A 27,393-nucleotide genomic window follows, 5' to 3' on the forward strand; every position below is an offset into this window, starting at 1 on the left:
GGCTGCTTCTAAGGGATCAGTGGTGCCAGACGCTACTGCTTCGCAGGGATCAGAGGTGCCAGACACTTCTGCCTCTCAGGGATCAGAGGTGCCAGACACTCTGCTTCTCAGGGATCACAGGTGCCAGACACTGCTGCTTCTAATGGATCAGTGGTGCCAGGCGCTGCTGCTTCGCAGGGATCAGAGGTCCAGTGAGTATTGGTTGCTGCCTCTCGGGGATCAGAGGTGCAGAGGGCACTTCTGCCTCTCAGGGATCAGAGGTGCCAAACGCTGCTGCTTCTCAGGGATCAGAGGTGCCAGACGCTGCTGCTTCTCAGGTATCAGCGGTGAAGTGGGTATTGGTATCTGCCTCTTAGGGATCAGAGGTGCCAGACACTGCTGCTTCTCAGGGATCAGATGTGCTAGACGCTGCTGCTTCTCAGGTATCAGCGGTGAAGTGGATATTGGTATCTGCCTCTTAGGGATCAGAGGTGCCAGACACTGCTGCTTCTCAGGGATCGGAGGTGCCAGACACTGCTGCTTCTCAGGAATCAGAGGTGCCAGACACTGCTGCTTCTCAGGGATCAGAGGTGCTAGCCGCTGCTGCTTCTCAGGGATCAGAGGTGCCAGACACTGCTGCTTCTAGGTATCAGTGGTGCAGTGGGTATTGGTATCTGCCTCTTAGGGATCAGAGGTGCCAGACACTGCTGCTTCTCAGGGATCAGAGGTGTTAGATGCTGCTGCTTCTCAAGTATCAGTGGTGCAGTGGGTATTGGTATCTGCCTCTTAGGGATCAGAGGTGCCAGACACTGCTGCTTCTCAGGGATCAGAGGTGTTAGATGCTGCTGCTTCTCAGGTATCAGCGGTGAAGTGGGTTTTGGTATCTGCCTCTTAGGGATCAGAGGTGCCAGACACCGCTGCTTCTAAGGGATCAGTGGTGCCAGACACTGCTGCTTCGCAGGGATCAGAGGTGCCAGACACTGCTGCTTCTAAGGGATCAGTGGTGCCAGATGCTGCTGCTTTGCAGGTATCAGAGGTCAAGTGAGTATTGGTTGCTGCCTCTCGGGGATCGGAGGTGCAGAGGGCACTTCTGCCTCTCAGGGATCAGAGGTGCCAGACACTGCTGCTTCTCAGGGATCACAGGTGCCAGACACTGCTGCTTCTAAGGGATTAGTGGTGCCAGACGCTGCTGCTTCGCAGGGATCAGAGGTCCAGTGAGTATTGGTTGCTGCCTCTCGGGGATCAGAGGTGCAGAGGGCACTTCTGCCTCTCAGGGATCAGAGGTGCCAAACGCTGCTGCTTCTCAGGGATCAGAGGTGCCAGACGCTGCTGCTTCTCAGGTATCAGCGGTGAAGTGGGTATTGGTATCTGCCTCTTAGGGATCAGAGGTGCCAGACACTGCTGCTTCTTAGGGATCAGATGTGCTAGACGCTGCTGCTTCTCAGGTATCAGCGGTGAAGTGGATATTGGTATCTGCCTCTTAGGGATCAGAGGTGCCAGACACTGCTGCTTCTCAGGGATCAGAGGTGCCAAACACTGCTGCTTCTCAGGAATCAGAGGTGCCAGACACTGCTGCTTCTCAGGGATCAGAGGTGCTAGCCGCTGCTGCTTCTCAGGGATCAGAGGTGCCAGACACTGCTGCTTCTAGGTATCAGTGGTGCAGTGGGTATTGGTATCTGCCTCTTAGGGATCAGAGGTGCCAGACACTGCTGCTTCTCAGGGATCAGAGGTGTTAGATGCTGCTGCTTCTCAGGTATCAGTGGTGCAGTGGGTATTGGTATCTGCCTCTTAGGGATCAGAGGTGCCAGACACTGCTGCTTCTCAGGAATCAGAGGTGTTAGATGCTGCTGCTTCTCAAGTATCAGTGGTGAAGTGGGTATTGGTATCTGCCTCTTAGGGATCAGAGATGCCAGACACTGCTGCTTCTCAGGGATCAGATGTGCTAGATGCTGCTGCTTCTCAGGTATCAGAAGTGAAGTGGATATTGGTATCTGCCTCTTAGGGATCAGAGGTGCCAGACACTGCTGCTTCTCAGGGATCAGAGGCGCCAGACACGGCTGCTTCTCAGGAATCAGAGGTGCCAGACACGGCTGCTTCTCAGGGATCAGAGGTGCCAGACACTGCTGCTTCTCAGGGATCAGAGGTGTTAGATGCTGCTGCTTCGCAGGTATCAGTGGTGCAGTGGGTATTGGTATCTGCCTCTTAGGTATCAGAGGTGCCAGACACTGCTGCTTCTCAGGGATCAGAGGTGTTAGATGCTGCTGCTTCTCTGGTATCAGTGGTGCAGTGGGTATTGGTATCTGCCTCTTAGGGATCAGAGGTGCCAGACACTGCTGCTTCTCAGGGATCAGAGGTGTTAGATGCTGCTGCTTCTCAGGTATCAGTGGTGCAGTGGGTATTGGTATTGGTATCTGCCTATTAGGGATCAGAGGTGCTAGACGCTGCTGCTTCTAGGTATCAGTGGTGCAGTGGGTATTGGTATCTGCCTCTTAGGGATCAGAGGTGCCAGACACTGCTGCTTCTCAGGGATCAGAGGTGTTAGATGCTGCTGCTTCTCAGGTATCAGCGGTGAAGTGGGTATTGGTATCTGCCTCTTAGGGATCAGAGATGCCAGACACTGCTGCTTCTCAGGGATCAGATGTGCTAGACGCTGCTGCTTCTCAGGTATCAGCGGTGAAGTGGATATTGGTATCTACCTCTTAGGGATCAGAGGTGCCAGACACTGCTGCTTCTCAGGAATTAGAGGTGCCAGACACGGCTGCTTCTCAGGGATCAGAGGTGCCAGACACTGCTGCTGCTAGGTATCAGTGGTGCAGTGGGTATTGGTATCTGCCTCTTAGGGATCAGAGGTGCCAGACACTGCTGCTTCTCAGGGATCAGAGGTGTTAGATGCTGCTGCTTCTCAGGTATCAGCGGTGAAGTGGGTATTGGTATCTGCCTCTTAGGGATCAGAGATGCCAGACACTGCTGCTTCTCAGGGATCAGATGTGCTAGACGCTGCTGCTTCTCAGGTATCAGCGGTGAAGTGGATATTGGTATCTACCTCTTAGGGATCGGAGGTGCCAGACACTGCTGCTTCTCAGGGATCAGAGGTTCCAGACACTGCTGCTTCTCAGGAATCAGAGGTGTTAGATGCTGCTGCTTCTCAGGTATCAGTGGTGCAGTGGGTATTGGTATCTGCCTCTTAGGGATCAGAGGTGCCAGATACTGCTGCTTCTCAGGGATCAGAGGTGTTAGATGCTGCTGCTAGGTATCAGTGGTGCAGTGGGTATTGGTATCTGCCTCTTAGGGATCAGAGGTGCCAGACACTGCTGCTTCTCAGCGATCAGAGGTGTTAGATGCTGCTGCTTCTCAGGTATCAGTGGTGCAGTGGGTATTGGTATCTGCCTCTTAGGGATCAGAGGTGCTAGAGGCTGCTGCTTCTAGGTATCAGGGCGCAGTGGGTATTGGTATCTGCCTCTCTGGGATCAGAGGTGCCAGACACTGCTGCTTCTCAGGGATCAGAGGTGCCAGAAACTGCTGTTTCCCAGTATGGGAGGCGTTGGGTGGCACGGCAGAATCTCAAAGTTCATACGTTGGTCCTGATCAGGTGTCAGCAGCTCACCCAGTCCTCGTTTCCTTCTATGCAATTAGTGACGTGTGCTGTGTTTATTTAGTGGGACAAGCAAAACTACACCTATAGCAATGGAGGAGCGGCTGAAGGAGATAGCCCTGACAGATGACTATCAGAGGGATCCCAGGCCGATGGAGAAATAGGCTGTATACAAAAATCACAAATGAATAATAAAATATCAATGATCATCTTTTTAAAATGTAAATGGTGCTGTTTTGTCACATTGAAGAAATTCCGAAAGTGCATTGTCCCTTGCAAGGACCGTCGGGGCACATGCGAAAGTACTGGCTTTGGGCGGGATCGGCAACACATGTCTGCCCACCCACCACCCCCTCACCTGTGACACCCCCACAGGCAGCCCCCTCCAGACTGGACACCACCCTCCTACCCCCCTCACCTGTGACACCCCCACAGGCAGCCCCCTCCAGACTTGACTCCACCCCAGCCCCACTCACCTGTGACACCCCCCACAGGCAGCCCCCCTCACCTGTGACACCCCCACAGGCAGCGCCCTCCAGACTGGACATCACCCTCCTGCCTCCCTCACCCGTGACACCCCCCAAAGGCAGCCCCCTACAGACTTGACTCCACCCCCTGCCCCACTCAACTATAACACCCCCCCACAGGCAGGCCCCTCCAGACTGGGCACCCCCATAGGCAGCCCCCTCCAAACTGGACACCACCCACAGCCCCTTTAACCTGTGACAGCCTCCACCGGCAGCCCCCTTGAGCCCCCCCACAGGCAGCCCCCTCCAGACTGGACACCACCCCAGTCCCCCTCACCTGTGACAGCCCCAGAGGCAACCCCCTCCAGAATGGACACCACCCCCATTGCCCCCCTCACCTGTGACATCACCCACAGGAAGCCCCCTCCAGACTGGAACCCATCCCATCTCCTGTGACACCCCCACAGGCAGCCCACCCACACTGTATATCACCCCATCCTCCCTCACCTGTGAAACCACACCAGCCCCACTCGCATGTGACACCCCCCGCAGGCAGCCCCCTCCAAACTGGACGCCACCCACAGGCAGGCCCCGCCAGACTGGGCACCCCCATAGGCAGCCCCCTCCAGACTGGACACCACCCGCAGCCCCCCCACCTGTGACACCTCCCACAGATAGCCCCCTCCAGACTGGACACCCCCCACAGGCAGCCCCCTCCAGATTGAACACCACCCAAGACCCCCCTCACCTGTGACACCCCCCACAAGCAGCGCCTTCCAGAATGGACACCACCCCAACCCCCCTCACCTTTGACACCCCCCACAGGCAGCCCTCTCCAGACTGGACATCACCCTCAGCCCCCATCACCTGTAACACCTCCGAAAGGCAGCCCCCTCTAGACTGAACACCACCCACAAGCAGCCCCCTCCAGACTGCACACCACCCACAGCCCCCCTCACCTGTAACACCCCACCCCCACAGGCAGCCCCCTTCAGACTGGACACCACCCACTGACAGCCCACTTCCAGATGGACCCCAGCCCCCCTCGCCTGTGACACCCCACACAGGCAGCCTCCTCCAGATTGGACACCACCCCCTGAACCCCCCTCACACATGACACCCCCCACAGGCAGCCCCCTCCAGACTGGACACCGCCCCCAGCTCTCCTCACCCGTGACACCAACAACAGGCAACCCCCTCCAGACTGGACAAACCCACAGGCAGCCGCCTCCAGACTGGACACCACGCCCAGTCCCCCTCACCTGTGACACCGCCCACAGGTAACCCCCTCCAGACTGGACACCACCCCCAACACCCCCCTCACCTGTGACACCACCCACAGGCAGCCCTCTCCAGACTGGAACCCACCCCCTCCCCTGTGACACCCCCACAGGCAGCCCTCCAGACTGTGTACCACCCCATTCCCCCTCACCTGTGAAACCCCCCACAGGTAACCCCCTCCAGACTGGACACCACCCCCAACACCCCCTCACCTGTGACACCACCCACAGGCAGCCCCCTCCAGACTGGAACCCACCCCCTCCCCTGTGACACCCCCACAGGCAGCCGCCTCCAGACTGGACACCACGCCCAGTCCCCCTCACCTGTGACACCCCCCAAAGGCAACCCCATCCAGACTGGACACCACCCCAAACCCCCCTCACTTGTGACACCACCCACAGGCAGCCCCCTCCAGACTGGATGCCACCCACAGGCAGCACCCTCCAGACTGTCCACCACCCGCAGCCCCCCCACCTGTGACACCTCCCACAGACAGCCCCCTCCAGACTGGACACCCCCCACAGGCAGCCCCCTCCAGACTGAACACCACCCAAGACCCCCCTCACCTGTGACACCCCCCACAAGCAGCCCTCTCCAGACTGGACATCACCCTCAGCCCCCATCACCTGTAACACCTCCGAAAGGCAGCCCCCTCTAGACTGAACACCACCCACAAGCAGCCCCCTCCAGACTGCACACCACCCACAGCCCCCCTCACCTGTGACACCCCACCCCCACAGGCAGTCCCCTTCAGACTGGACACCACCCACTGGCAGCCCACTTCCAGATGGACCCCAGCCCCCCTCGCCTGTGACACCCCACACAGGCAGCCTCCTCCAGATTGGACACCACCCCCTGAACCCCCCTCACACATGACACCCCCCACAGGCAGCCCCCTCCAGACTGGACACCGCCCCCAGCTCTCCTCACCCGTGACACCAACAACAGGCAACCCCCTCCAGACTGGACAAACCCACAGGCAGCCGCCTCCAGACTGGACACCACGCCCAGTCCCCCTCACCTGTGACACCGCCCACAGGTAACACCCTCCAGACTGGACACCACCCCCAACACCCCCCTCACCTGTGACACCACCCACAGGCAGCCCTCTCCAGACTGGAACCCACCCCCTCCCCTGTGACACCCCCACAGGCAGCCCTCCAGACTGTATACCACCCCATTCCCCCTCACCTGTGAAACCCCCCACAGGTAACCCCCTCCAGACTGGACACCGCCCCCAACACCCCCTCACCTGTGACACCACCCACAGGCAGCCCCCTCCAGACTGGAACCCACCCCCTCCCCTGTGACACCCCCACAGGCAGTCGCCTCCAGACTGGACACCACGCCCAGTCCCCCTCACCTGTGACACCCCCCAAAGGCAACCCCATCCAGACTGGACACCACCCCAAACCCCCCTCACTTGTGACACCACCCACAGGCAGCCCCCTCCAGACTGGATGCCACCCACAGGCAGCCCCCTCCAGACTGGACACCACCCGCAGCCCCCCACCTGTGACACCACCCACAGACAGCCCCCTCCAAACTGGACACCCCCCACAGGCAGTCCCCTCCAGACTGGACACCACCCAAGACACCCCTCACCTGTGACACCATCCCAGCCCCCCTCACCTGTGACACCCCCCACAAGCAGCACCTTCCAGACTGGACACCACCCAGCCCTCCTCACCTGTGACACCCCGCATAGGCAGCCCCCTCCAGACTGGACACCACCCACAGCCCCCCTCACCTGTGACACCCCCACAGGCAGCCCTCTCCAGACTAGACACCACCCACAGGCAGCCCACTTCCAGACTGGACACCACCCCAAGCCCCCCATCACCTGTAACACCTCTCAAAGGCAGCCCCCTCCAGACTGCACACCACCCACAAACAGCCCCCTCCAGACTGCACACCACCCCCTGAAACCCCCTTACATGTGACACGCCCCACAGGCAGCCCCCTCCAGACTGGACACTGCCCCAGCTCCCCTCACCCGTGACACCAACAACAGGCAGCCCCCTCCAGACTGGACCCCACCCACAGGCAGCCCCCTCCAGACTGGCCCAATCTACAGGCAGCCCCCTCCAGACTGGACACCACCCTCCAGACCTCTTCACCTGTCATACACCCCACAGGCATCCCCCTCCAGACTGGACACCACCCATTAGCCCCACTCACATGTGACACCACCCACAGGCAGTCCCCTCAAGACTGGACAAACCCACAGGCAGCCGCCTCCAGACTGGACACCACGCCCAGCCCCCTTCACCTGTGATACACCCCACAGGCAGCCCCCTCCAGGTTGGACACCACCACCAGCCCCACTTACCAGTGACACCACCCACAGGCAGCCCCCTCCATACTGGACACTAGCCCCCAGCCCACCACACCTGTGACACCCCCCACAGGAAACCACCTCTAGACTGGATGCCAACTCCCAGCCCCCTCACTGTGACACCCCCCACAGGCAGCCCCCTCCAGACGGGCCACCACCCCCAGCCCCCCTAACCTGTGACACCACCCACAGGCATCCCCTCCAGACTGGACACCAACCACAGGCTGCCCCCTCCAGACTGGACACCCCATACCCCCTCACCTGTGACACCCCCCAGACAGCCCCCTGACAGTCTCACACATTGTGCAATGCATGTCTGCAGCTCACCTGAACGTCCGTGGCCTAAGAGCACCATGAAGTGCAACACCAACATGTAGTTCACAAATACGACCAACTGGAATCACCATAGGTCCTTCCATGAGTGGAGCATCTGGTCACACACCCTTCCAGGCCTCAATCATCCCCCACCATACACATGTGACAAGTGAATGCAAAAACACGTGCATGTTGCCCATGTCACTATCACAGTTTATTACGCAGTCACACTCAACTCAGGGAGTTCCTTTCCCCCCAATCAAGGTGGCACTCAACAAAGCATTATTAGTTTGTTAAGGTTCACTTTGGCAAGGCCTCCAACCTGTCTTGCACCCAAGCCCAATAAATACCCGGTACCACAATGGACTAGAAACCAGGCCGGTGTGTAGTAAGAATATAGATTTATTAATTTATTTAAACCAATTTTGACGAACAGACTAACATCAGCCACCAATGCTGCGACAACGACTTCCATAATGTCACCAACACAGAGATAATACTGAGATATGCAGTCACAATTCCCTGCAGCTTTCTTTTCAAATCACCCACCAATATGGAAAAAAGAATAATTCAAGACACACAGTGATTGCTGATTTGGTTATAATACTTTCTCTCACAACAAGCCCCACCCTGCAAACATCAATTAGACTTGGCCCCTCTGAATTGAAGGCAAGTGGCAGAGAGTGAGAACACAATGGGAACATCGTTTTGGGGTTCTGATAAAAATGCACTCCTAGGAAAAAGGATTCAAAGGGAAAAAATCATTTTTTCACTTATTACCACAGATGCAATATGAGGGAAAGAAAAGCAGTGGGAAAATGTGTTTTGCCACACCTAAAAAGAACAGGCAGAACTTTGTGGTTTGGATCAGAGCACAATGGGAACAAAGGGGCAATTTTGTTTTTCCCACCACATATGCAAAGGAAATACAAGGCTTCACACTTCTGAATTAAAATGAAGGGGATCAATGGGGAATTTCAATTTGCACCCTGCACACTCACGTGGAAACAGGGTTTTGGGATTCATCCTTTTGGCAATCTTTAGGTCTATACCGGCTCAAAACACACTGGGAAGAGCTTGTTAGTTTGAAATGCTAACAAAACACATCCTGTGATTTCTATAGGGGAATTAATTGATTATCTTTAATTAAATATACTAAGGATCTACAAAGACAAACAGGGGAAATACAAGAACAATACTTGAGAAAAATGCAGAGTCTACACAATCTATGGCTTTGGGGATAGTTTTACCTACAGGAGAGGCCTTGTAATGGGCATCAGGGAACAGCAGAGCACGGCTGGGACAGCAAGCGTGTCAGTCAAGGATAGTCCCTCTGGCTCCTCCAAGGGGTCCCAGTCAGCTTCTATGTCTCCTGGTCCCTGTCTCCAATGCAAGATTTGGGGCCTCTCTGCTTGGGTATTTCTTGCAAGAGTTCAGCAGCAGGTTACCTTCCGCAATAAGTGAAAAAGTCCAGTTCTGATGCAAACTGGTTTACTTATAGGGCAAATGACATCACAAACTTGTCATGATTCCCGCAAAAGGGATTGGTTGGTTTTCTCTACCCACCTCCCACCTATGTGCTAATAGTACAAGGAGATGAGGGGTGTGAGTTAGGAAAGCTGTGGGAGGAGAAAGCTTTGTCATCCCAAACTGACATGTGGGCTTGGCCTTTTCAAACTCTGAAAATCTATCAACATGGCAAGTACTCTCATTTTTCAAATATTTACATGTATGGATATATTTTTAAGAACTACATTTTAAGGCAAATCAGATGATGTTAATCTTAAGTCAGCATGCCCTTCCTATGCAGGGATATGTTTTTTTTCATTTGCTCAGGAGCCGTATCAATGAAAGATATGCCACTTCATAGTTCCCATGTTAATTTTGTCCTTCACCCTCATACCAACTTTCAAATCTCTGGGAATCAAGGGAAGGCCCAAATCAAATTTTCATGAATAACTTCTGTTATGTTTATCACACAAAAATCATTTTGGCGTGGTTCAAAGGGGGTTACTGTCACCCTTAATAAAAGTCTAGAATGAGCGTTGTGGCATATACGCTGCCCTTTTTATGCAATAATATGTATTTTTCCATGAACTAAACTCTAGCATTTCCGCTGTTCTCTTTCCCCTGAAGCATGTGATCAGCCAGTGGCTGGCTCATGTTTATCTTCACACATCCCTTCTAGGCCTTGTAATGGCCCTGACTGCAACTGTAATGTACATTTTATGGGAGTTGTGACATAAAGTCACTTCTGCTGAAAGAACAGGCATGGCTTTATCTATTTCCATCGTGGTTTTCTTTCTATTTTTTTAAGCAATGGAGCTGATTGAAGCTTGACAACCAGACCCCCCTCTCCAGGACCGGCAGAGGAAAAGTCTTGAAGGATAAGTTTCATTTTCAGGAGACATGACTAGCTGCCTGTACAATTCTGCAAGAAATGGCTTATATATTCACACACATTACCTATGTGTCTCTCTTGAACATCCGTGGAGATGTCATGATGCCTACCTCCGGGGAACAAGACCAGGTCCAGCAACCCCGGAAGCAGGTATCAAGTTATTTTGAGCAAGCCCAAAAACCCCTGCTAGGGGCTGTTTGGGTGCGGTCCTAGTGCCTATGGCGCCAGGCTCATATGGAGAGTCAGTCCTGGTGCCTATGGCGCCAGGGTCATAGAGTAGAACTTACCTGATGCAGACCATGCTGCAAGCTTACCTGATGCAGACCATGCTGCAGAGCTCCAAGCCAAATGAGGCTTAGAAGGGACTATTTTACCTAGGGACTATTTTTTACTCAGGTGGGGCTGTGGAGGAATACTTACCTGGGACTACTTTGGGGGCTATTTAAACCACATCCGAAGAGCAGCACACGCTTCGCGTTATTCTGCATCCAGCAGCGTAACGCTCACCGTGTCTGCAAGCCTGCATCCAGTCTTCTGCCACGCCGCCTCGAGTCTGCAGCTCCTAGAAAAAGGGAGGAACAGAAGGAGAAGAGGTTAGAATAAGAGCAAATCCTTCGATCATTACCTGAATTCTGGATCCACCGCACCTTCGAGCTGGAAGAAAGAAACATTTTACACACGCCGCCTCGCCTGCTGCAGCGCCGCGCTGAACTCACCGGCCTTCGCAGCACCCTCACGATCCACCACATCCTTCTGCACGTTCCCACCGCACTCTGGCACCTAGGGGAACACAAGAACAGCAAAGGTGAGCCAAGGGAATAAACAGAGGCAATAGTAATTACCCCGATAGACTTACCTGATTACTGCCGGGGGTACTATTCCTCTTCACGGGTCGGCGCAGTCCCCATTGCATCCTCGCCGTACCCCGGCCCCTAAAGGGAACAAAAGAACAACAAGGTGAGACGAAGGGACAAACAAGGGGAACTCTTCTCACCACAATAGACTTACCTAATTTTACCGCAGAAGAAATTATTCCCCGAACTTCATATTTTCTCACCACACCTGAATAAGGGAGCAAGCCACATGTTACATTCTGGCCTTATTTTATTGAACTGAGTAGGATAAGCCAAATCCTTACCTGAACTTCGTCAGCTACCACGAGGAACTCTTCGCTGGGGTCAAGCTGCAAACTGCAAGGAATCGGACAAGAGTGAAAGTCAGACATGTGAACTCTTACGAACTACATACTTTTCGGAGTCAATATTGTTCTGGAACTCACCAATTCCTTCGAGCCAGTGAAGCAACTGGTTATCAACGGACCCCTGTGCTCAATGCAGGATGGAGAGCTCATCTTTTCAAACCATCAGGTGAGACTATAAGAGGGGATATCAAAGGAGATCTGTGGGGAGAACAGCGGGGGTGGTGGGATTTACGCTCAACCCCACGGGTGGTTAATTGCCTTTCTCCATTTACAGAAGAATATTCCTACAGGCCAAGCAAACAAAGCTAGGTGGGCCAGTCCAGTCCGTCATCTCGGCCCTATGTGTCACATTGGTGGAGACCGCAGCTGTCCAGTTCAGATCGACGCCTCTGTGGGAGCCAGGTGAGCATAACAGAACGCGAAGCCTACCCACAAATTCCCACCCGGGCGTTATGGATACCTCAGAGACTGACCAATTGGCCCAATTACTAGGGGTACTGAGGGCTGAAGTGCATTCCACCCGTCAAGAAACCAATGCTCTTAGGAGAGAGCTGATTTTGTCTAAGGAGCGAACTGATGACCTTGCTATGCAACTATTGCAAAGCCAGGCTGGACAAGCACCCCTACCTGGTTCCGGGGGAAATCCAGCTCCTGTGTTATCGAGTAACCCTGTGCAAATAAACCTACCAGGAAATATTCCATTAGCCCCACCCGAACGCTTTGCCGGAGATCCCAAAAGGTTTGCCGTGTTTATGAACCAATGCCGCTTGCACTTTTTATGCAGACCTGAAGCCTTCCCAAACGATCAAGCCAAGGTAGCCTTTGTATTGTCATATCTCAGCAGCAGTGCAGCTGATTGGTCAATTCCACTAGTTACTCAGGATGACCCAATTCTTCGGGATTTTCAGGGCTTTCAAACTAGCAAGACTATTTGCCCGGCACTCCCAAGGACAAGCCCTGGATAACAAACTTTTGTCCCTACGACAGGGTAACCAGGACCTTCTATCCTACATCGCGACCTTTAATAGGTTAATAGTGGAAACTGGATGGCCTGAGGTAAAACGAATCACGTTATTTCATCGAGGGCTTTGAGGAGAACTTAAGGATGTCTTGGCTCAAGTCGTGAACCCACCTCAAGACTGCGCTGAATATATAGACTTAGTGGTCCAGTTAGATCACAGACTTCAGAACAGAAAGGCTGATCGAGCCAAGTTTGAGAATCGGGTGTTGGCCAAAACCCATGCTAACCCCAAAGGAGCAGTTGCTTCAGAACCCATGCAAATTGGAGGGGTTAAAGGACCCTTAACCCAGAAGGAAAGAGAAAGGAGACGGCAAATGCAATTGTGTCTATATTGTGGAACTTCTGGACATTTTCTACAGGATTGCTCTGTAAAACCACCCAAGAAGGTGGAAGGAGCTGCTGATAAAAGCCATATGGAGTCAGACTCGGGAAACGACCACGCCCGACAAGCGTAGAGGTCCGCTTGCCGAGCTTGAAGAAGGATACTCAGACCTTGCATTTCATCATACCAATGGTCCTCGTAGATCCAGGGCAGCCATCGCGTATGCACGCAATAAGGGCATACATTGATAGCTGGACCATAGGAAACTATGTGGACTATGAATTGGCTTCCAGGATGAATCTACCTCTCTGCCGAAAAACCACCTCAGATGTCATCACCACAGTCGATGGAACTGAAATTGCCTCTGGGCCTGTAACTCATTCCACCGCAGAGATGACACTATTGGGTCAGGATGGGCATCGAGAGACTATTGTGTTTGATCTAATCAAAGCCCCACAGTTCCAAATAATACTGGGGATACCTTGTTTGGAAACACATAATCCTTGTATTGATTGGCGAAAGAAGAGAATAACCTTCCCGGATTGTGCACAAACCTGTTACCCAAAGAAAAATCAGAACGCAGGCCTGGCCACAGTAACCACAGCAGTCATGCAACTACCTCCAGAATACCAAGAATTCCAGGATGTCTTCCAAAAGGAACAGGCAAACATCTTACCTCCTCACAGATCGTACGATTGTCAAATCGATGTCATACCCGGTGCACAACCCCCTTGTAGCAGGATCTATGCCCTTACGGAACCTGAGAACCTTCACCTACGACAATACTTAGACCAGTACCTTGCCAATGGCTTTATTCGCCCATCCAAGTCCCCTGCATCTTCACCTTTGTTCTTCGTGCCCAAAAAGGAAGGTGACCTCAGAATGTGCATAGACTACCGCGCATTGAACCAGATAACTGTTAAGAACCGATACCCGTTGCCTCTGATCCCTGAACTACTAGACCAAGTGAAGGACGCTTGTATATACACTAAATTAGATCTCCGGAGGGCATACCATCTGGTACTTGTAAAAGAGGGCGACGAATGGAAGACTGCTTTCCGCACTAAGTATGGGTTATTCGAATACCAAGTAATGCCTTTCTGGTTGTGCAATGCAACAACAGCCTTCCAATACTTCATGAACGATGTCCTTCGTGAACTCATTGATGTTTGTGTTGTCGTGTATATCGATGATATCCTAGTATACTCCTCTTCAGAATCTGACCAAGTGAAGCACGTCCGAGCAGGCCTTGAAAAATTGCGCCAGCACAAACTATATGCAAAACTAGAAAAATGTGTTTTTTATGCCACAGATGTTGAATTCCTTGGGTTTATCCTGACCCCAAAGGGAGTCCGAATGGACTCACGAAAGGTGGACGCAATCCTTAAGTGGCCATCACCCAGTTCAGTTAAAGGAGTACAAAGCATGCTCGGCTTTGCCAATTTCTACCGCAGATTCATCCCAGATTTTTCACATGTCGTACATCCCATCACAGCACTCTTGCGAAAAAATAAACGCTTTATGTGGACTGAAGAAGCTGAAAATGCCTTCCAAGAGCTGAAAGCGAAATTCACATCTGCACCTGTGTTAAAGCACCCGCACCCTGAACTTCCATACATAGAGGAAACTGATGCATCCAGTCTAGCCATGGGAGCTCTCCTGTCTCAAAAGGACCCTGAAACCGGCCAGCTTCACTAAGTAGCATTTTGGTCCAGAAAGTTCTCGGCACCTGAGTTAAACTATGCGATTACCAACAAGGAGTTATTAGCCATTAATTCCGCCTTCAAGGCTTAGCGGCATATCTTCTCGGTGCCAGGCATACCATTACTCTGATCACTGATCACCGGAACTTACAGTATTTAAAAACAGCCAAGGCCCAATCGTCACGTCAACTCCGATGGGCATTGTTCTTTGCCGAGTTCGATTTCGTGATAACCTATCGACCAGGTTGTAAGAATGGTAAAGCAGACGCCTTATCCCGAATAGGGATGGGAGAGGCAGAAGTGAACCCAGAACCAGTACCTATAATTTCCCAACAAAGGATTCTTGGCATGACTACTCTACAGACTCTAGAGGACATTCAGGTAAAGATCCAGCAACTCTTTGATCCTACAGCCCTGCAGGACTGGGTAAAGAAAGGCCCAGACTACTCTGTCACCAATGATCTGCCTTATTACCAAGGGCGGCTATTTCTGCCACACAAGGAACTACAAAAGCTAGTAATTTCCCGTTATCATGATACCCTAATGGAGGAGCACCCAGGTATTGCAAAAACTGAAGCTAAAATTAAAAGACAATTCTGGTGGCCCACCTGGCGAAAGGATATTAAATCATGTGTGATGTCTTGTGGCATTTGCGCCCAAAACGAAAGTCAAAAGAAAAAACCAGCTGGGCTCTTACAACCTTTAGACATTCCGCCTACACCATGACACACCTTATCGTTAGACTTTATTACCAATCTACCTACTTGTAATGGGTTTAACACCATTCTAGTTATTGTGGATCTTTTTTCCAAGATGGCCCACTTTATTCCTTTAAAAGGACTACCTTCAGCCTCAACCCTGGCCAAAGAATTCCTCGAAAACATTGTTCGCATACATGGATTTCCGTCCGTATTGGTCTCTGACCGGGGCAGTCAATTCATTTCACATTTCTGGAAGAAATGTTGTCAATTGGCGCAAATCGACGTGAGATTATCAACCAGTTACCACCCCCAGACCGATGGTCAAATGGAGAGGACCAACCAGACTCTTGAACAATACCTGCGTTGTATGTTTCATCACACTGAGAGTAATTGGAAGGACATTCTTTGGATCGCCGAATATACATACAATAATTCAGTACATTCTGGAACTGGACAAAGCCCCTTTTATACCCTATATGGGCACCACCCTCGAACCTCAGACCTTGACTCACCTCAACACTTAGAAATGCCCGCAGTGGACTATCTGCACTCTACGATTACACAAGCCTTTAAGGAGGCAACTGCACATTTAAAACAGGCGAAGGAGAAATATAAGAAAGATGCTGATCGGCATAGAAGTGATAGTCAACAGTACCAGATAGGGGCCCAAGTATGGTTGGCCACAAAACACATACCTCTCAAGGGAACGCGGACCTTTAACCCTAGATATTTGGGACCTTACTCTATTAAGGCCATTATCAACCCGGTGGCCGTCAAGTTGGATTTACCTGCTGATATGCGAATTCACCCCGTCTCATGTGTCACTTTTGAAGCCTGTGCAACCAGGGACAAGATTAACCAAGCCACCAGACCCCATCCTTATAGACGGGGAACCCAAATTTGAAGTTAAGAACATCCTGGACTCCAAGATGGTGAAGTCAAAACATTTTTATTTAATCGACTGGAAGGGTTACGGACCACAGGAAAGGTCTTGGGAACCTAGTGACCATGTGCATGCACCTCGATTGGTGAAAAGATTCCACCAAAATTTCCCAGAAAAACCAAAACCACGGGAAAGAACGACTTTAGGAGGGGCCTTGGGGGGGAGTGCTGTCATGATGCCTACCCCCGGGGAACAAGACCAGGTCCAGCAACCCTGGAAGCAGGCATCACGTTATTTTGAGCAAGCCCAAAAACCCCTGCTAGGGGCTGTTTGGGTGCAGACCTGGCGCCTATGGCGCCAGGCTCATATGGAGAGTCAGTCCTGGCACCATAGTAGAACTTACCTGATGCAGACCATGCTGCAAGTTTACCTGATGCAGACCATGCTGCAGAGCTCCAAGCCAAATGAGGCTTAGAAAGGACTATTTTACCTAAGGACTATTTTTTACTCGGGTGGGGCTGGGGAGGAATACTTACCTGGGACTACTTTGGAGGCTATTTAAGCCACGCCCGAAGAGCAGCACATGCTTCGCGTTATTCTGCATCCAACAGCGTAACGCTCACCGTGTCTGCAAGCCTGCATCCAGTCTTCTGCCACGCCCGCCTCGAGTCTGCAGCTCCTAGAAAAAGGGAGGAACAGAAGGAGAAGAGGTTAGAATAAGAGCAAAACCTTCGATCCTTACCTGAATTCCGGATCAACCGCGCCTTCGAGCTGGAAGAAAGAAGCATTTTACGCGCGCCGCCTCGCCTGCTGCAGCGCTGCGCTGAACTCACCGGCCTTCGCAGCATCCTCACGATCCACTACATCGTTCTGCACGTTCCCGCCGCACTCTGGCACCTAGGGGAACACAAGAACAGCAAAGGTGAGCCAAGGGAATAAACAGAGGCAATAGTAACTACCCCCATAGACTTACCTGATTACCGCCGGGGGTACTATTCCTCTTCACGGGTCGGCGCAGTCTCCATTGCATCCTCGCCGTACCCCGGCCCCTAAGGGGAACAAAAGGACAACAAGGTGAGACAAAGGGACAAACAAGGGGAACTCTTCTCACCACAATAGACTTACCTAATTTTACCGCCGGAGGCATTATTCCACGAACTTCATATTTTCTCGCCACACCTGAATAAGGGAGCAAGCCACAGGTTACATTCTGGCCTTATTTTATTGAACTGAGTAGGATAAGCCAAATCCTTACCTGAACTTCGTCAGCTACCACGAGGAACTCTTCACTAGGGTCAAGCTGCAACCTGCAAGGAATCAGACAAGAGTGAAAGTCAGACATGTGAACTATTACGAACTAAATACTTTTCGGAGTCAATATTGTTCTGGAACTCACCAATTCCTTCGAGCCAGTGAAGCAACTGGTTATCAACGCGCCCCTGTGCTCAATGCAGGATGGAGAGCTCATCTTTTCAAACCATCAGGTGAGACTATAAGACATCAAAGGTGATCTGTGGGGAGAACAGCGGGGCTGGGGGGATTTACGCTCAACCCCACGGGTGGTTAGTTCCCTTTCTCCATTTACAGAAGAATATTCCTACGAGCCAAGCAAACGAAGCTAGGTGGGCCAGTCCAGTCCGTCATCTCGGCCCTACGCGCCACATTGGTGGAGACCACAGCTGTCCAGTTCAGATCGACGCCTCTGTGGGAGCCAGGTGAGCGTAACAGGAGATCTGCTCTCCAACCTTGACTCTAACATTCCCTCTGTCCTCATCCTCATTGATCTCTCTTCTGCCTTTGATACAGTCAACCATACCATCCTGCTCACCGTCTCCGTGAAAACCTGGGTATCACTGATCAGGCTCAGGCCTGGCTGACCTCTTTTCTCTCAGATCGACCCTCCCAGGTCCAACTTGGGTCCTTCCTATCAACTACCTTCCTCTTTACCAGGGGTCTAACCTCTTGCCCTGGCTTTTCAACCAATACCTGGCAACTTTCGCCCACTGCATTGCCATTTTCTGCTCAAATTTCCAGTGCTATGCTGACGACACTCAACTCTTTTTCAGGCTGCCCTGGGCCACCTCCTCTCCCTTTCTCATCTCTGATTACCTAACTGCCATTCAAGATTGGTGTGCCGCCAATGATCTTTGTCTGAATGCCAGCAAGACAGAGATCCTCCTCATCGGCACACCTTCACCATCCTTTCCCCTCACTCACTAGCCGGCTTCCCTTGGCCCTCCTCCTACCCCCACCTACGAGGCTAAGAATCTCGGGGTCATCTTTGACTCCACCCTTTCGTTCTCTGCCCACATCTCTGAGGGCTCTAAAAAGTCAAACCTCCTACTGTACCTCCCCAGAGGTACTCTGCCTTTCCTCTCATTCCCCCAGAAGCTCATGGCATCCCAAGCTCTGGTTCTCTCCAGGTTGGACTATTGTAACAGCCTCTTTCTAAATCTACCTGCCTCTACTCTCCGCCCCCTGCAACTAATCCAGAACAGGACTGCAAGAATTGTCCTTGGCCTCAAGCCCTGGGATGTTATCTCTCCAGCTCTGAAATCTCTCCATTGGCTCCCAGTGGATGCAAGGATTAAATTCGAAACCCTCTGCATTGTCCACAAGGCTTTCTGGGGCATGGGTCCAAAATACCTTTAGCTATCCCTCCGCAAATACCTCCCCTCTCAAGCTCTTCTCTCCTCTACCTCTAACTCCCTCAGGGTCAGTCGTTTTTCAAAGAAACGAGCTGGGGGTAGATCTCTATCTTCGGCTGGGACCTCCCTCTGGAACATCCTCCCTGCCACTCTAAAACTTGAGGAGAACCATCTATGGTTCTGGAAGCACCTCAAGACCTTCTTCCTTTCTTCTACCTTCGCTCCCCCTCTCCCCTGCTGATCGGTTCTCTCATGGCACCATGCACCTGGCCACCCTCTGTCCTCCTGGCCCAGGTACCTGCTCACCGTGCCACCCTCCCGCACTGCCTCCAGCCCACCCCTTGCACTGGGGTCTGTACCTGTACGCATACAGCCCCCACCCTTTTTCTTCCTGCACTTATCAGACCTACCCTGTCTGCTGCCTTGAACCTAGCACTTGCGAATTGCTGGCTGCACTACCATTGTTTGTTGCCTATATTATTTATTTATTTATTATTATTTATCTGTCTCCTCTGCTTCGCACTTTCTACTTCTACCCCCAGCCATGCACTTTTCCCCTCCCCCTCTCCGATGCATTTGCACGTTCTCAATGTCACTGGGCCTAGTAAGATCGCTGTTTTGTTTTCCCCTGTTCCGCTCCCTTGCCTTCTTGCGCTCTGAAACACTTGTGTACGAGCGCAATAGAAATAAAATATCAATATCAATATCAATACATTTTACATGAATCATTTTATAAGACATCCAGGCCTTATATCCCTGTGTAATATCTTTTCTTTATTGTCACAGTTGACAAAGACACGAGTATCACTTCTGCTTCTGGATTGTCCATATGCATAGGGCAGTTAAATGAGAAAACCATGTTCAAACTCTGAAAATCTAGTAGGCACTTCTCTCTGCATACTGTCATTTGGATGAGGAAAAGGAAGTTTTTTTATTTCGTATATTTGCAATAAGCTTGGTTTCACTTGGGATAACTGGGGCAGAGTCTGGTATTACATTGAAGATCATGTACACCCAGCTATCTGTCTCTTTAAGTAAAAAGTGTAGCTTTCCATGGATTTAGTAAACAACGTTTTCAGCCACATGTCTTTCCCTTTCCTTGCTGAAATGCGCTGTGCATATCTTCATACGCTTGTACCTCCGAGCATATGTCTCCTTCATTTGAGATTTAGGCCTGTCTTTAGTCCAATAGGCCTCATGTCTGACATCACTGTTTGTGTGCTGGCCTTATACTTTAATGGGACTTTACAAATCACTTTGGCCTCTTTATTTCTGGCATTCAGGGGCTATATTTCACCCCACAGCACATTGGCAAGGCATCAAAACACAGTGACAGAATGTGTGCCACGACAGAAGCAAATCTACCAAAATTAGTTGCAAAATCCACAAACAATGGCCAGGCATATCTCAGCCTGCGCATGAGTGACCTGGGTGGCAAAATACCTGTCAGGGAACAATCACATGATAGGGCCATGCATGGGTGATGGTAGGGCAGTCAGAGAGAGCATGACTCACAGAGACTGCAGAATTGTACTGCCACTCTGGAAGAGCAAATATTGCCTACTACTGCATTCCAGTGGTAGAGGTTGAGCAACACATGAGAGAAGGCATTGTATGACTGCACATACTGGGGAACGTGTCCGCACAACATGGGCTTTACACAGCAATGACAAACTAATGTGCTAAAACGGGACCATGGAACACAGTGAACCAACATCCCTCCACTCCAACCACACAGATGCCAAACACACAGTGATGCTGCACAGGTAAATGCTAATGAAAACATACAGTGCGAACCAAGTCGTCTGATGGACCCACCCCCACATGTCAGGCACATGTGCATCCTGACATCCGCAACCATCCCAGCAACAACAACACACACGCATGCATGCCACAATACACATGACTTACAATGGAGAGATGACTGGCTGAAAATATAACTATCAAAGAGGCCAAAACACAAATGAACTGCAGTGAGCGTGGAATGTAACAAGTACAATGCTGCATTTGAAATATATATGTACAGAAATAAACTGGAAATGAAGCGCAATGTAGTCCATGGGAAATATGTGATAAAATGATTATCCTAAGTCTAAACATCTATATATAATAAAAACTTGGAAGGGAAGTGTTAAAAGTCTGGGGAAAATAATAAATAAAAAAAGGAAACCTACACCTAAAGAACTATGTGCACAGGCAGCGGGATAGTCCAACTCCTCCTCTCCAATCTCACTTAGACTTTCGACCAGGGCTGAGTCCAGCGCCACATCCTCACTCCTCATGCAGACCTCCGTTCTTGCCTGGAGGGCTTGCAGGGAGGGTCTCCAGCGTTTGTGTCTCTATCACCTCAGCCTCCCTGTAAGTGTTCTCCAGGATGGCAGCCCACCTCAGTGCCCAATGCAGTGCAATCTCAGCCCTGACCAACCCAGCCCTCACTTCCTGAGCCCGCTGCTGTCTCTGCCCTGATCTGCTTACCATATCCCCTGAACACAGAAGACATACTGTCCCTCGGGTCCATGTGTGCCTCCTGCCTCACATTGCGGACCTGCCTCATTTGGATGTTCTGCCCTGTAAAAGATAGCCTCCTCCTTGTTGCCACCTGATGCCACAGTGCCCAGTGCCTTCTATGTGTGTAAGCCCTCTGAGCTGATGATGCTACCCAGGGCCTTACGGCACGTTCACTGCTTCTGGGTGCCTGCTGTCCCTCCATTGCCTGTGACCCTGTCTGTGCCTGGGTAGGCACAGTGACCACCTCCATTGATTTCCCTTGGACATCCCTACTCGGGCAGGGATATTGGCTCCACCAGACTGGGCAATGTGGATGGGACTGGTGCACAGGGGGCCCTCGTGGTATCTGGGCTGGAAGGCATCCTGGAGGACGACTGGCGCATAGAGGAGGAAGACGAGGAGGGGGTTGCAGCAGTGAACATCTCATGGAGCACAACACGGAACAGACATATTGCAAGCCAGCCAACGAGGCGGCATACCTCACTGTGATGATGTGCAAGTAGACTATGTATCTCCTGCACATCATCATGAATGACGACTAAGCCAGACATCCAAATGCACCTGTTGCATCCAGGCGTGAGTGATGCCCAGTCACACATTCCCATCTTTGACACATTCACATTAACATCATGCATGCACATGACACAGGCAACACTACCTCAACTGTCACACTTGTCACACTGGCACGTTTCAGACACAAGTAACGGTCTCAAAGACAGCACTTCAACACACAATGCAAGTAATAGCTCATTAAAAATACATATTGCCTGAATGCATACATGTAGAGCAATGTCTGGGGCATGCACGCAGGCATCCGTCTCAGAAGCATACTTGCTGTAAGCCTAAGGGGCTCACTGCCAACATGCAACAACATGCACACGCACCATAGAGCATTGTATCACATGGATACTCACCAGTCGACTCCAGACGTTCATGTAACTTGCAGACCTGGGTGTGCAGCGCTGGGTAGGACGTCTCCAGGACCTGCATGTTTGTAGTTGAAAGCTGGCACCTGCGCACATGGTGCACTTCTGCGGTGGCACCAGCCTGGTCGTAGCACAAGGCCTTGCTGTGAGTCCTGGATTTCAGGTCCTCCCAGCGCTTGTGCATGGTCTTGAAGGTGCAGGATGCCACCCCCTCTGCATTGATGGCATCCGTTATCCCGTCCCAGATCAGATGACGTCCTTCCTTGCCGCATTGCATCACAAGGTTGAAGAGGGCATCATAATGCTCCAGGACCTTCTCCACCAGGATGTCAACTTCCCTGGCTGTGAAGTTAACAGCCCTCTGCCTCTCTGCCATGGGGTTGCCACTCTGGTCTGAAGATGATGGTGCAGACATGGCAACCCCCGAGGCAGGTGTGGGTGGGCAAGGAGGTCCTGGAGCTGGGCTGTGGAGCGGTGGTGGTGGTATGGCACGGTGGGAGTCTGATGAAGCAGCTGAGGTGGTCACAGGGCCAAGGACAGGAGTACTGGCAATGGCTGGACAGCAGGCACTCCAAACGCATTGCAGGTGGACAGCAGGCACTGGACAGGCAGCAGCAGATGGCTAAGTAGGAGGCAGCACAGGGCAATAGGAGGCAGGTAAAAATGCACAGAGGCAGGAGCATGGGTCTTCCGTGTATATCTCAGATGGCAGCCGGAAACAGAGTGACAGGACTTTGTGCATAAAAAATGAGCATGGACACGTGAAATCCAAGGAAAGGCCCTCAGCGCGTAACTTTTGTGACGGGTGCAGGCTTTGAGCACGCCATATTCAGGGATACATAGGTATGTCTAGAAGCAACTCTGAACGTGCGTGCAAAGGGGAGGAGACAGACGAGTGGAGTACTGTGTGTTTGGGGGTTCCACACAATCCGTTCACTTCAGGGACAATACAAACTTCTTATTTTGGTGGGGGATTTACCTCTGCGCATACGCGTGCCTACTTTTGTATTTTTCAAGGCTAACGGTGTGTCTTGTATACATTTTTCAACTATGGGTGCCCCTGTGTATTGCATACCTCTATTCCTGCCTTCAGGCTAGCTTTCCAGGGTTCAAGTATGCATTTTTTGTGTTGCTGTGTGCCACTGCATATCGCATACCGGCTTTTTTCTTTTTTCTTTTTACGGAAACTATCCTGGTCTCGCGTATGCATTTTTTTCATTTTTTGTGGTGCCTGTGCATTACACATACAGTCTTTCCATCACGTACACTGCCCCCTCACTCTAATTACCCAGGACAATTGCTTCGTGTGCCTTCCATTTTTCACTTACACCTGGAAGATAAGTGAAAGGCCCCAAGAGGGAAAGGGGGCAGAGTTGGCTAGGGTTAGGGACCTCCTGTAGAAGCAGCTATCGCAGGCCCAAAGATCCAGGGACCTCCTTCTCAAGCAGCTGTCTCCAGCCCAAGGGTCCAGGGACCTCTGGCGGAAGCAGCTGTCCCAGCCCCAAGGTTCCAGGGATGTGCAGCTGAAGCAGCTGTCCCAGCCCCAAAGGATAAGGGACATGCAGCTGAAGCAGCCGTCCCATCCCAGAAGGGTAAGGGATGTGCAGCTGGAGCAACTGTCCCAGCCCAGAAGGGTAAGGGACGTGCAGCTGAAGCAGCTGTTTCAGCCCAGAAGAGTAAGGGACGTGCAGCTGAAGCAGCTATCCCAGCCTGAAAGGGTAAGAGACGTACAGCGGAAGCAGCTGGCCCAGCCCCAGCGGGTAATGCCATGCCCCAGGCCACTAGTGGTCCAGAAGCTGGAGCCCAGAGTGGTGCTAGCCACACAGGGGCAACACCAACACCACAGGGCAAGAAGGCAAAGCCTGCACAGCAGGAACAGTCTCAACCCCATGGCAAGGCACAGCACACTGGCACGTTGAGCAAGAGAAACTACCATGATGAAGATCTCCTGGTCCTCATGGGCTACTTGACCATGCACCACCATGACATGTGCCAGCAAACGGGGAGTACACATACACCTGCTCATTGTATGGTGCATTGGCAGCATGTCACGGATGAGAGCAACACCTTAAGGATTGAGAAGTGCACTGCTGCTCAGGTAGTGAAGCACTGGAATGACCTCACCCGTCGGACCAAGTCCAAGCTGGGTACCTACCTTGCCTCTGCTCTGGCAACTGGAGGGGGTTCACCAGAGGAGAAGGAGCTGACCCAGCATGAAGAGGCTTTGGGCAAGGCATGGGAGGCCCGCCAAATTATGAGGGCACATCCAGTTAGTGACCAAGAGTGTGCATTCTGAGTATGTGATGTAATTTCACGTCACAGAGCTACATGACCATGCCCATTTCACTGGTATTAGTCAACAGTTAGCTGTGCCTTGTGCCATAGTGTGCTTGCTAACAACCCTGTTTGTTGGCAATGTGTCCACTGGCAACATGACCCTGAGCAGGGAATGTTTTTGCCTGTCTGAATATGACATGATCAGATAGCTTCTTGTACCTAGTGTGTGGATGTGTTACGCTCACCTGATATCCACTGGGGCGCCACACAACGTCGGATGGGAGACTGTGCACTCTCCTGGACCCCTTCTGTTTGTGTGTAAGTTGGCTGGCAGACAGATCCTGTGACAGGAGAATGGAGGTTAGGTACGGAGGTACCAAGGCCCCCACCTCCCACTGATTCACCTTTCCCCCTGAAGGTTCTGCCTCACCTTGTTTTCTTGTATGTTGAGCTCTCTGTCCTGCTTTTCTGCGCAGGGGCGTGTGGTAGTTGGGGGTTTTCAGAGGCCTAGTTACTTCACTGGTCCTGTACCCCCTGTGTCGGTTCCAGTCCGGCTGTGACACCGACTCTGCTTATTTGCTTATAGAGTTCAGGTAAGTCTGCATTCCCTGTCTTTTCGATGTTGCTTAAAGTCTCTTTCTGTCTCCCACAGGAGTTATCGCAATTGTGGAGCAGCTGCGCCGGATAAATAATGCTGAGTAAAGTGGTTTCCACGGGCGCCACGCCGCTCAATGTGGGCTAGTTGCTAACCTGCCTTTCTTTTTTTCTCCACTTCTTACAGGATCCCGTGCACTGACAGTCCGAGGTGAAGTGCCACCAACGACTGGTATTCCGGTGAGTGAATTTTGTTGTCTTTAGCTTGTCACCTTTGCTGAATGCGTCACGCGATGTGGAACCCACAGCTTGCCGAGTGCGGGTATTAATCTGATGTCCTTTTATTTTGCAGGTTGCAGGTTGCGTGCCCTCTGAACACCCCGGAGATGGTGAGGCCGTCGAGCGCTGATGGAAATGCGGATGAAAGCAGAAACTGCCACTCACAGGTAAACTCCTTTTAGGTAATGCAGTTCTTCTTTCTTGCAGGCTGCGGAGCACTCCGGAGATGGTGAGACCGCCAAGTGCTGATGGAAGTGCAGATGGACGTATCACAGGTAAGTGTCCTTGTTAATGATGTTCTTGTTCTTGCAGGTTCCCGTTGGATCAAGGTTGATGACTCCAGATGTAAGCAGCTGGGAAAAGCTGACGAGCTGGAGCTGGGCACGGTGAGCGTTACGCTGCAGGAGTGCAGAATAACGCGAAGCATGAAACCCAGTTCGGGCGTGGCTTATATAGCCAGCCACACCTGAAGATCGACCACACCCAAAACACTAGACTGTTAAGTTCAGTTTGTGGGGCTGAGTTGAAATGAGGACTTCCATGTTGGATTGAGGTCCCGAGTGGTGCTTGCTTCATCCTGAATAATCAGCCTGGCGCTACTTTTTGAAAGTCTGATTTATAGTGGTAGGTAAAGTCTTTACCGCAGGCATTTCCAAGGTTGTGGAGGCATCCAACTCCGAAGTACGTGGATGTCTTCCATACTTGGTATGGAATGGACTGTGCCCAGTGCTGGAGTGTAACGAATTGTTGTAGGCATATTCGGCTATCCACAACACATCTTTCCAACCTTCTTCCACTTGATGTAACATGCACCTTAGATATTGCTCTAGAGTCTGATTTGTCTGGTACGTTTGACCATCAGTTCGTGGATGGTGACAGATATCAATTTGGGCCATTTCACAACTCTTCCTCCAGAAATTAGGCACAAACGGCTGCCTCGGTCTCAAATCAGGGCAGAAGGAAATCTGTGTAGTCGCACGATTTGTTCCAAAAATACTTTCGCCAGACTAGATGCGTTTGGTAGACCTTTAAGTGGTATGAAATTGGCCATTTTTGAAAAGAGGTCAACTACTACTCAAATATCATTGAATCCTTGGCAGGGGGTAGTGTTACTCTCACCTGGTATCCACGGGGGCACCACACGATACTGGATGGAGGTCTAAGCGCTATCCCAGACCCATCTCTGCTTGGTTATGTGCCAGGCGTTGGGTAGCGCCTAAAAGAGGAGAATGGAGGGTTACGATACTGGTTCTGTGATGGGTGGGCTCCCACCTCCCTCTGGTCCAAATCCCCTTCCTTGGGGTTATTGCTCACCTTAGGTTTTTGTGCGTTGAACTCTCCGTCCTGCGTTTCTGTGCAGGGGCGCATGGTTGGTGCGGGCGTTCCGTGGACCTAGTTGCTTCACTAGTCTGTGTGCCCTTATGTCGGGTCCAGACCGGCTGTGACTCCGACTCTGCTTTCTGTCTTCCAGGTGAGTTATAATGTCTTTTCTGTCTTTATTCTGTCTCTTTCTTTCCCTCCGTTTTCTCTGTCTTCTTTGCGTATTGCTCCACTACGCTGTTCCCTAACAATGTCTCTTTTGTTTTCACAGGGATGATTGCGATATCGGAGTTGCCACGCCTATGGCGAAGACCACGGTGAGTTATTGATGCACGTAGCGCTCCTCTGTTTATTGGTGTTAATTGCTAACCTGTGCTCTCTTCTCTTCTTTGTACAGGTTGGGGTGATTTTCCGGAGTGATGAGCAATCAAAGCGCTGCTTGCCCAGGTAAGTGCTTTGTTAATGCTGACCTTGTTCCTTCTCCCTTGCAGGTTGCGGTGAAACCCGGAGATGGGCGAGGTAAACGAAGCGCAGGATGGATTCAAGGCCGGTTACTTCACAGGTAAGTGTTCTTGCTCGCTAATGCTGTCTTGTTCGTCCAGGTTATTAATGGAATACAGAGCTAGGACTTCAGGAT

The 27,393-nt window shown here is 51.5% G+C and overlaps 1 protein-coding gene across 1 annotated transcript; it reads right to left on the reverse strand.

Moving 5' to 3' along the window:
• Positions 1 to 219: 219 nt before the first annotated feature.
• Positions 220 to 22,470, reverse strand: LOC138498237 (uncharacterized). The gene is made up of 3 exons (XM_069622096.1): positions 22,309 to 22,470; positions 1,614 to 2,429; positions 220 to 621 (listed from the first exon to the last, which is right to left on the reverse strand). Exons 1-3 carry the CDS (start codon positions 22,468 to 22,470, stop codon positions 220 to 222), a joined length of 1,380 nt encoding a protein of 459 aa, XP_069478197.1.
• Between the last annotated feature and the right edge of the window lie 4,923 nt (positions 22,471 to 27,393).

Source organism: Ambystoma mexicanum, chromosome 5q (genome assembly GCF_040938575.1).
Source record: "Ambystoma mexicanum isolate Mex_15411 chromosome 5q, UKY_AmexF1_1, whole genome shotgun sequence".
Lineage (NCBI taxonomy): Eukaryota > Metazoa > Chordata > Amphibia > Caudata > Ambystomatidae > Ambystoma > Ambystoma mexicanum.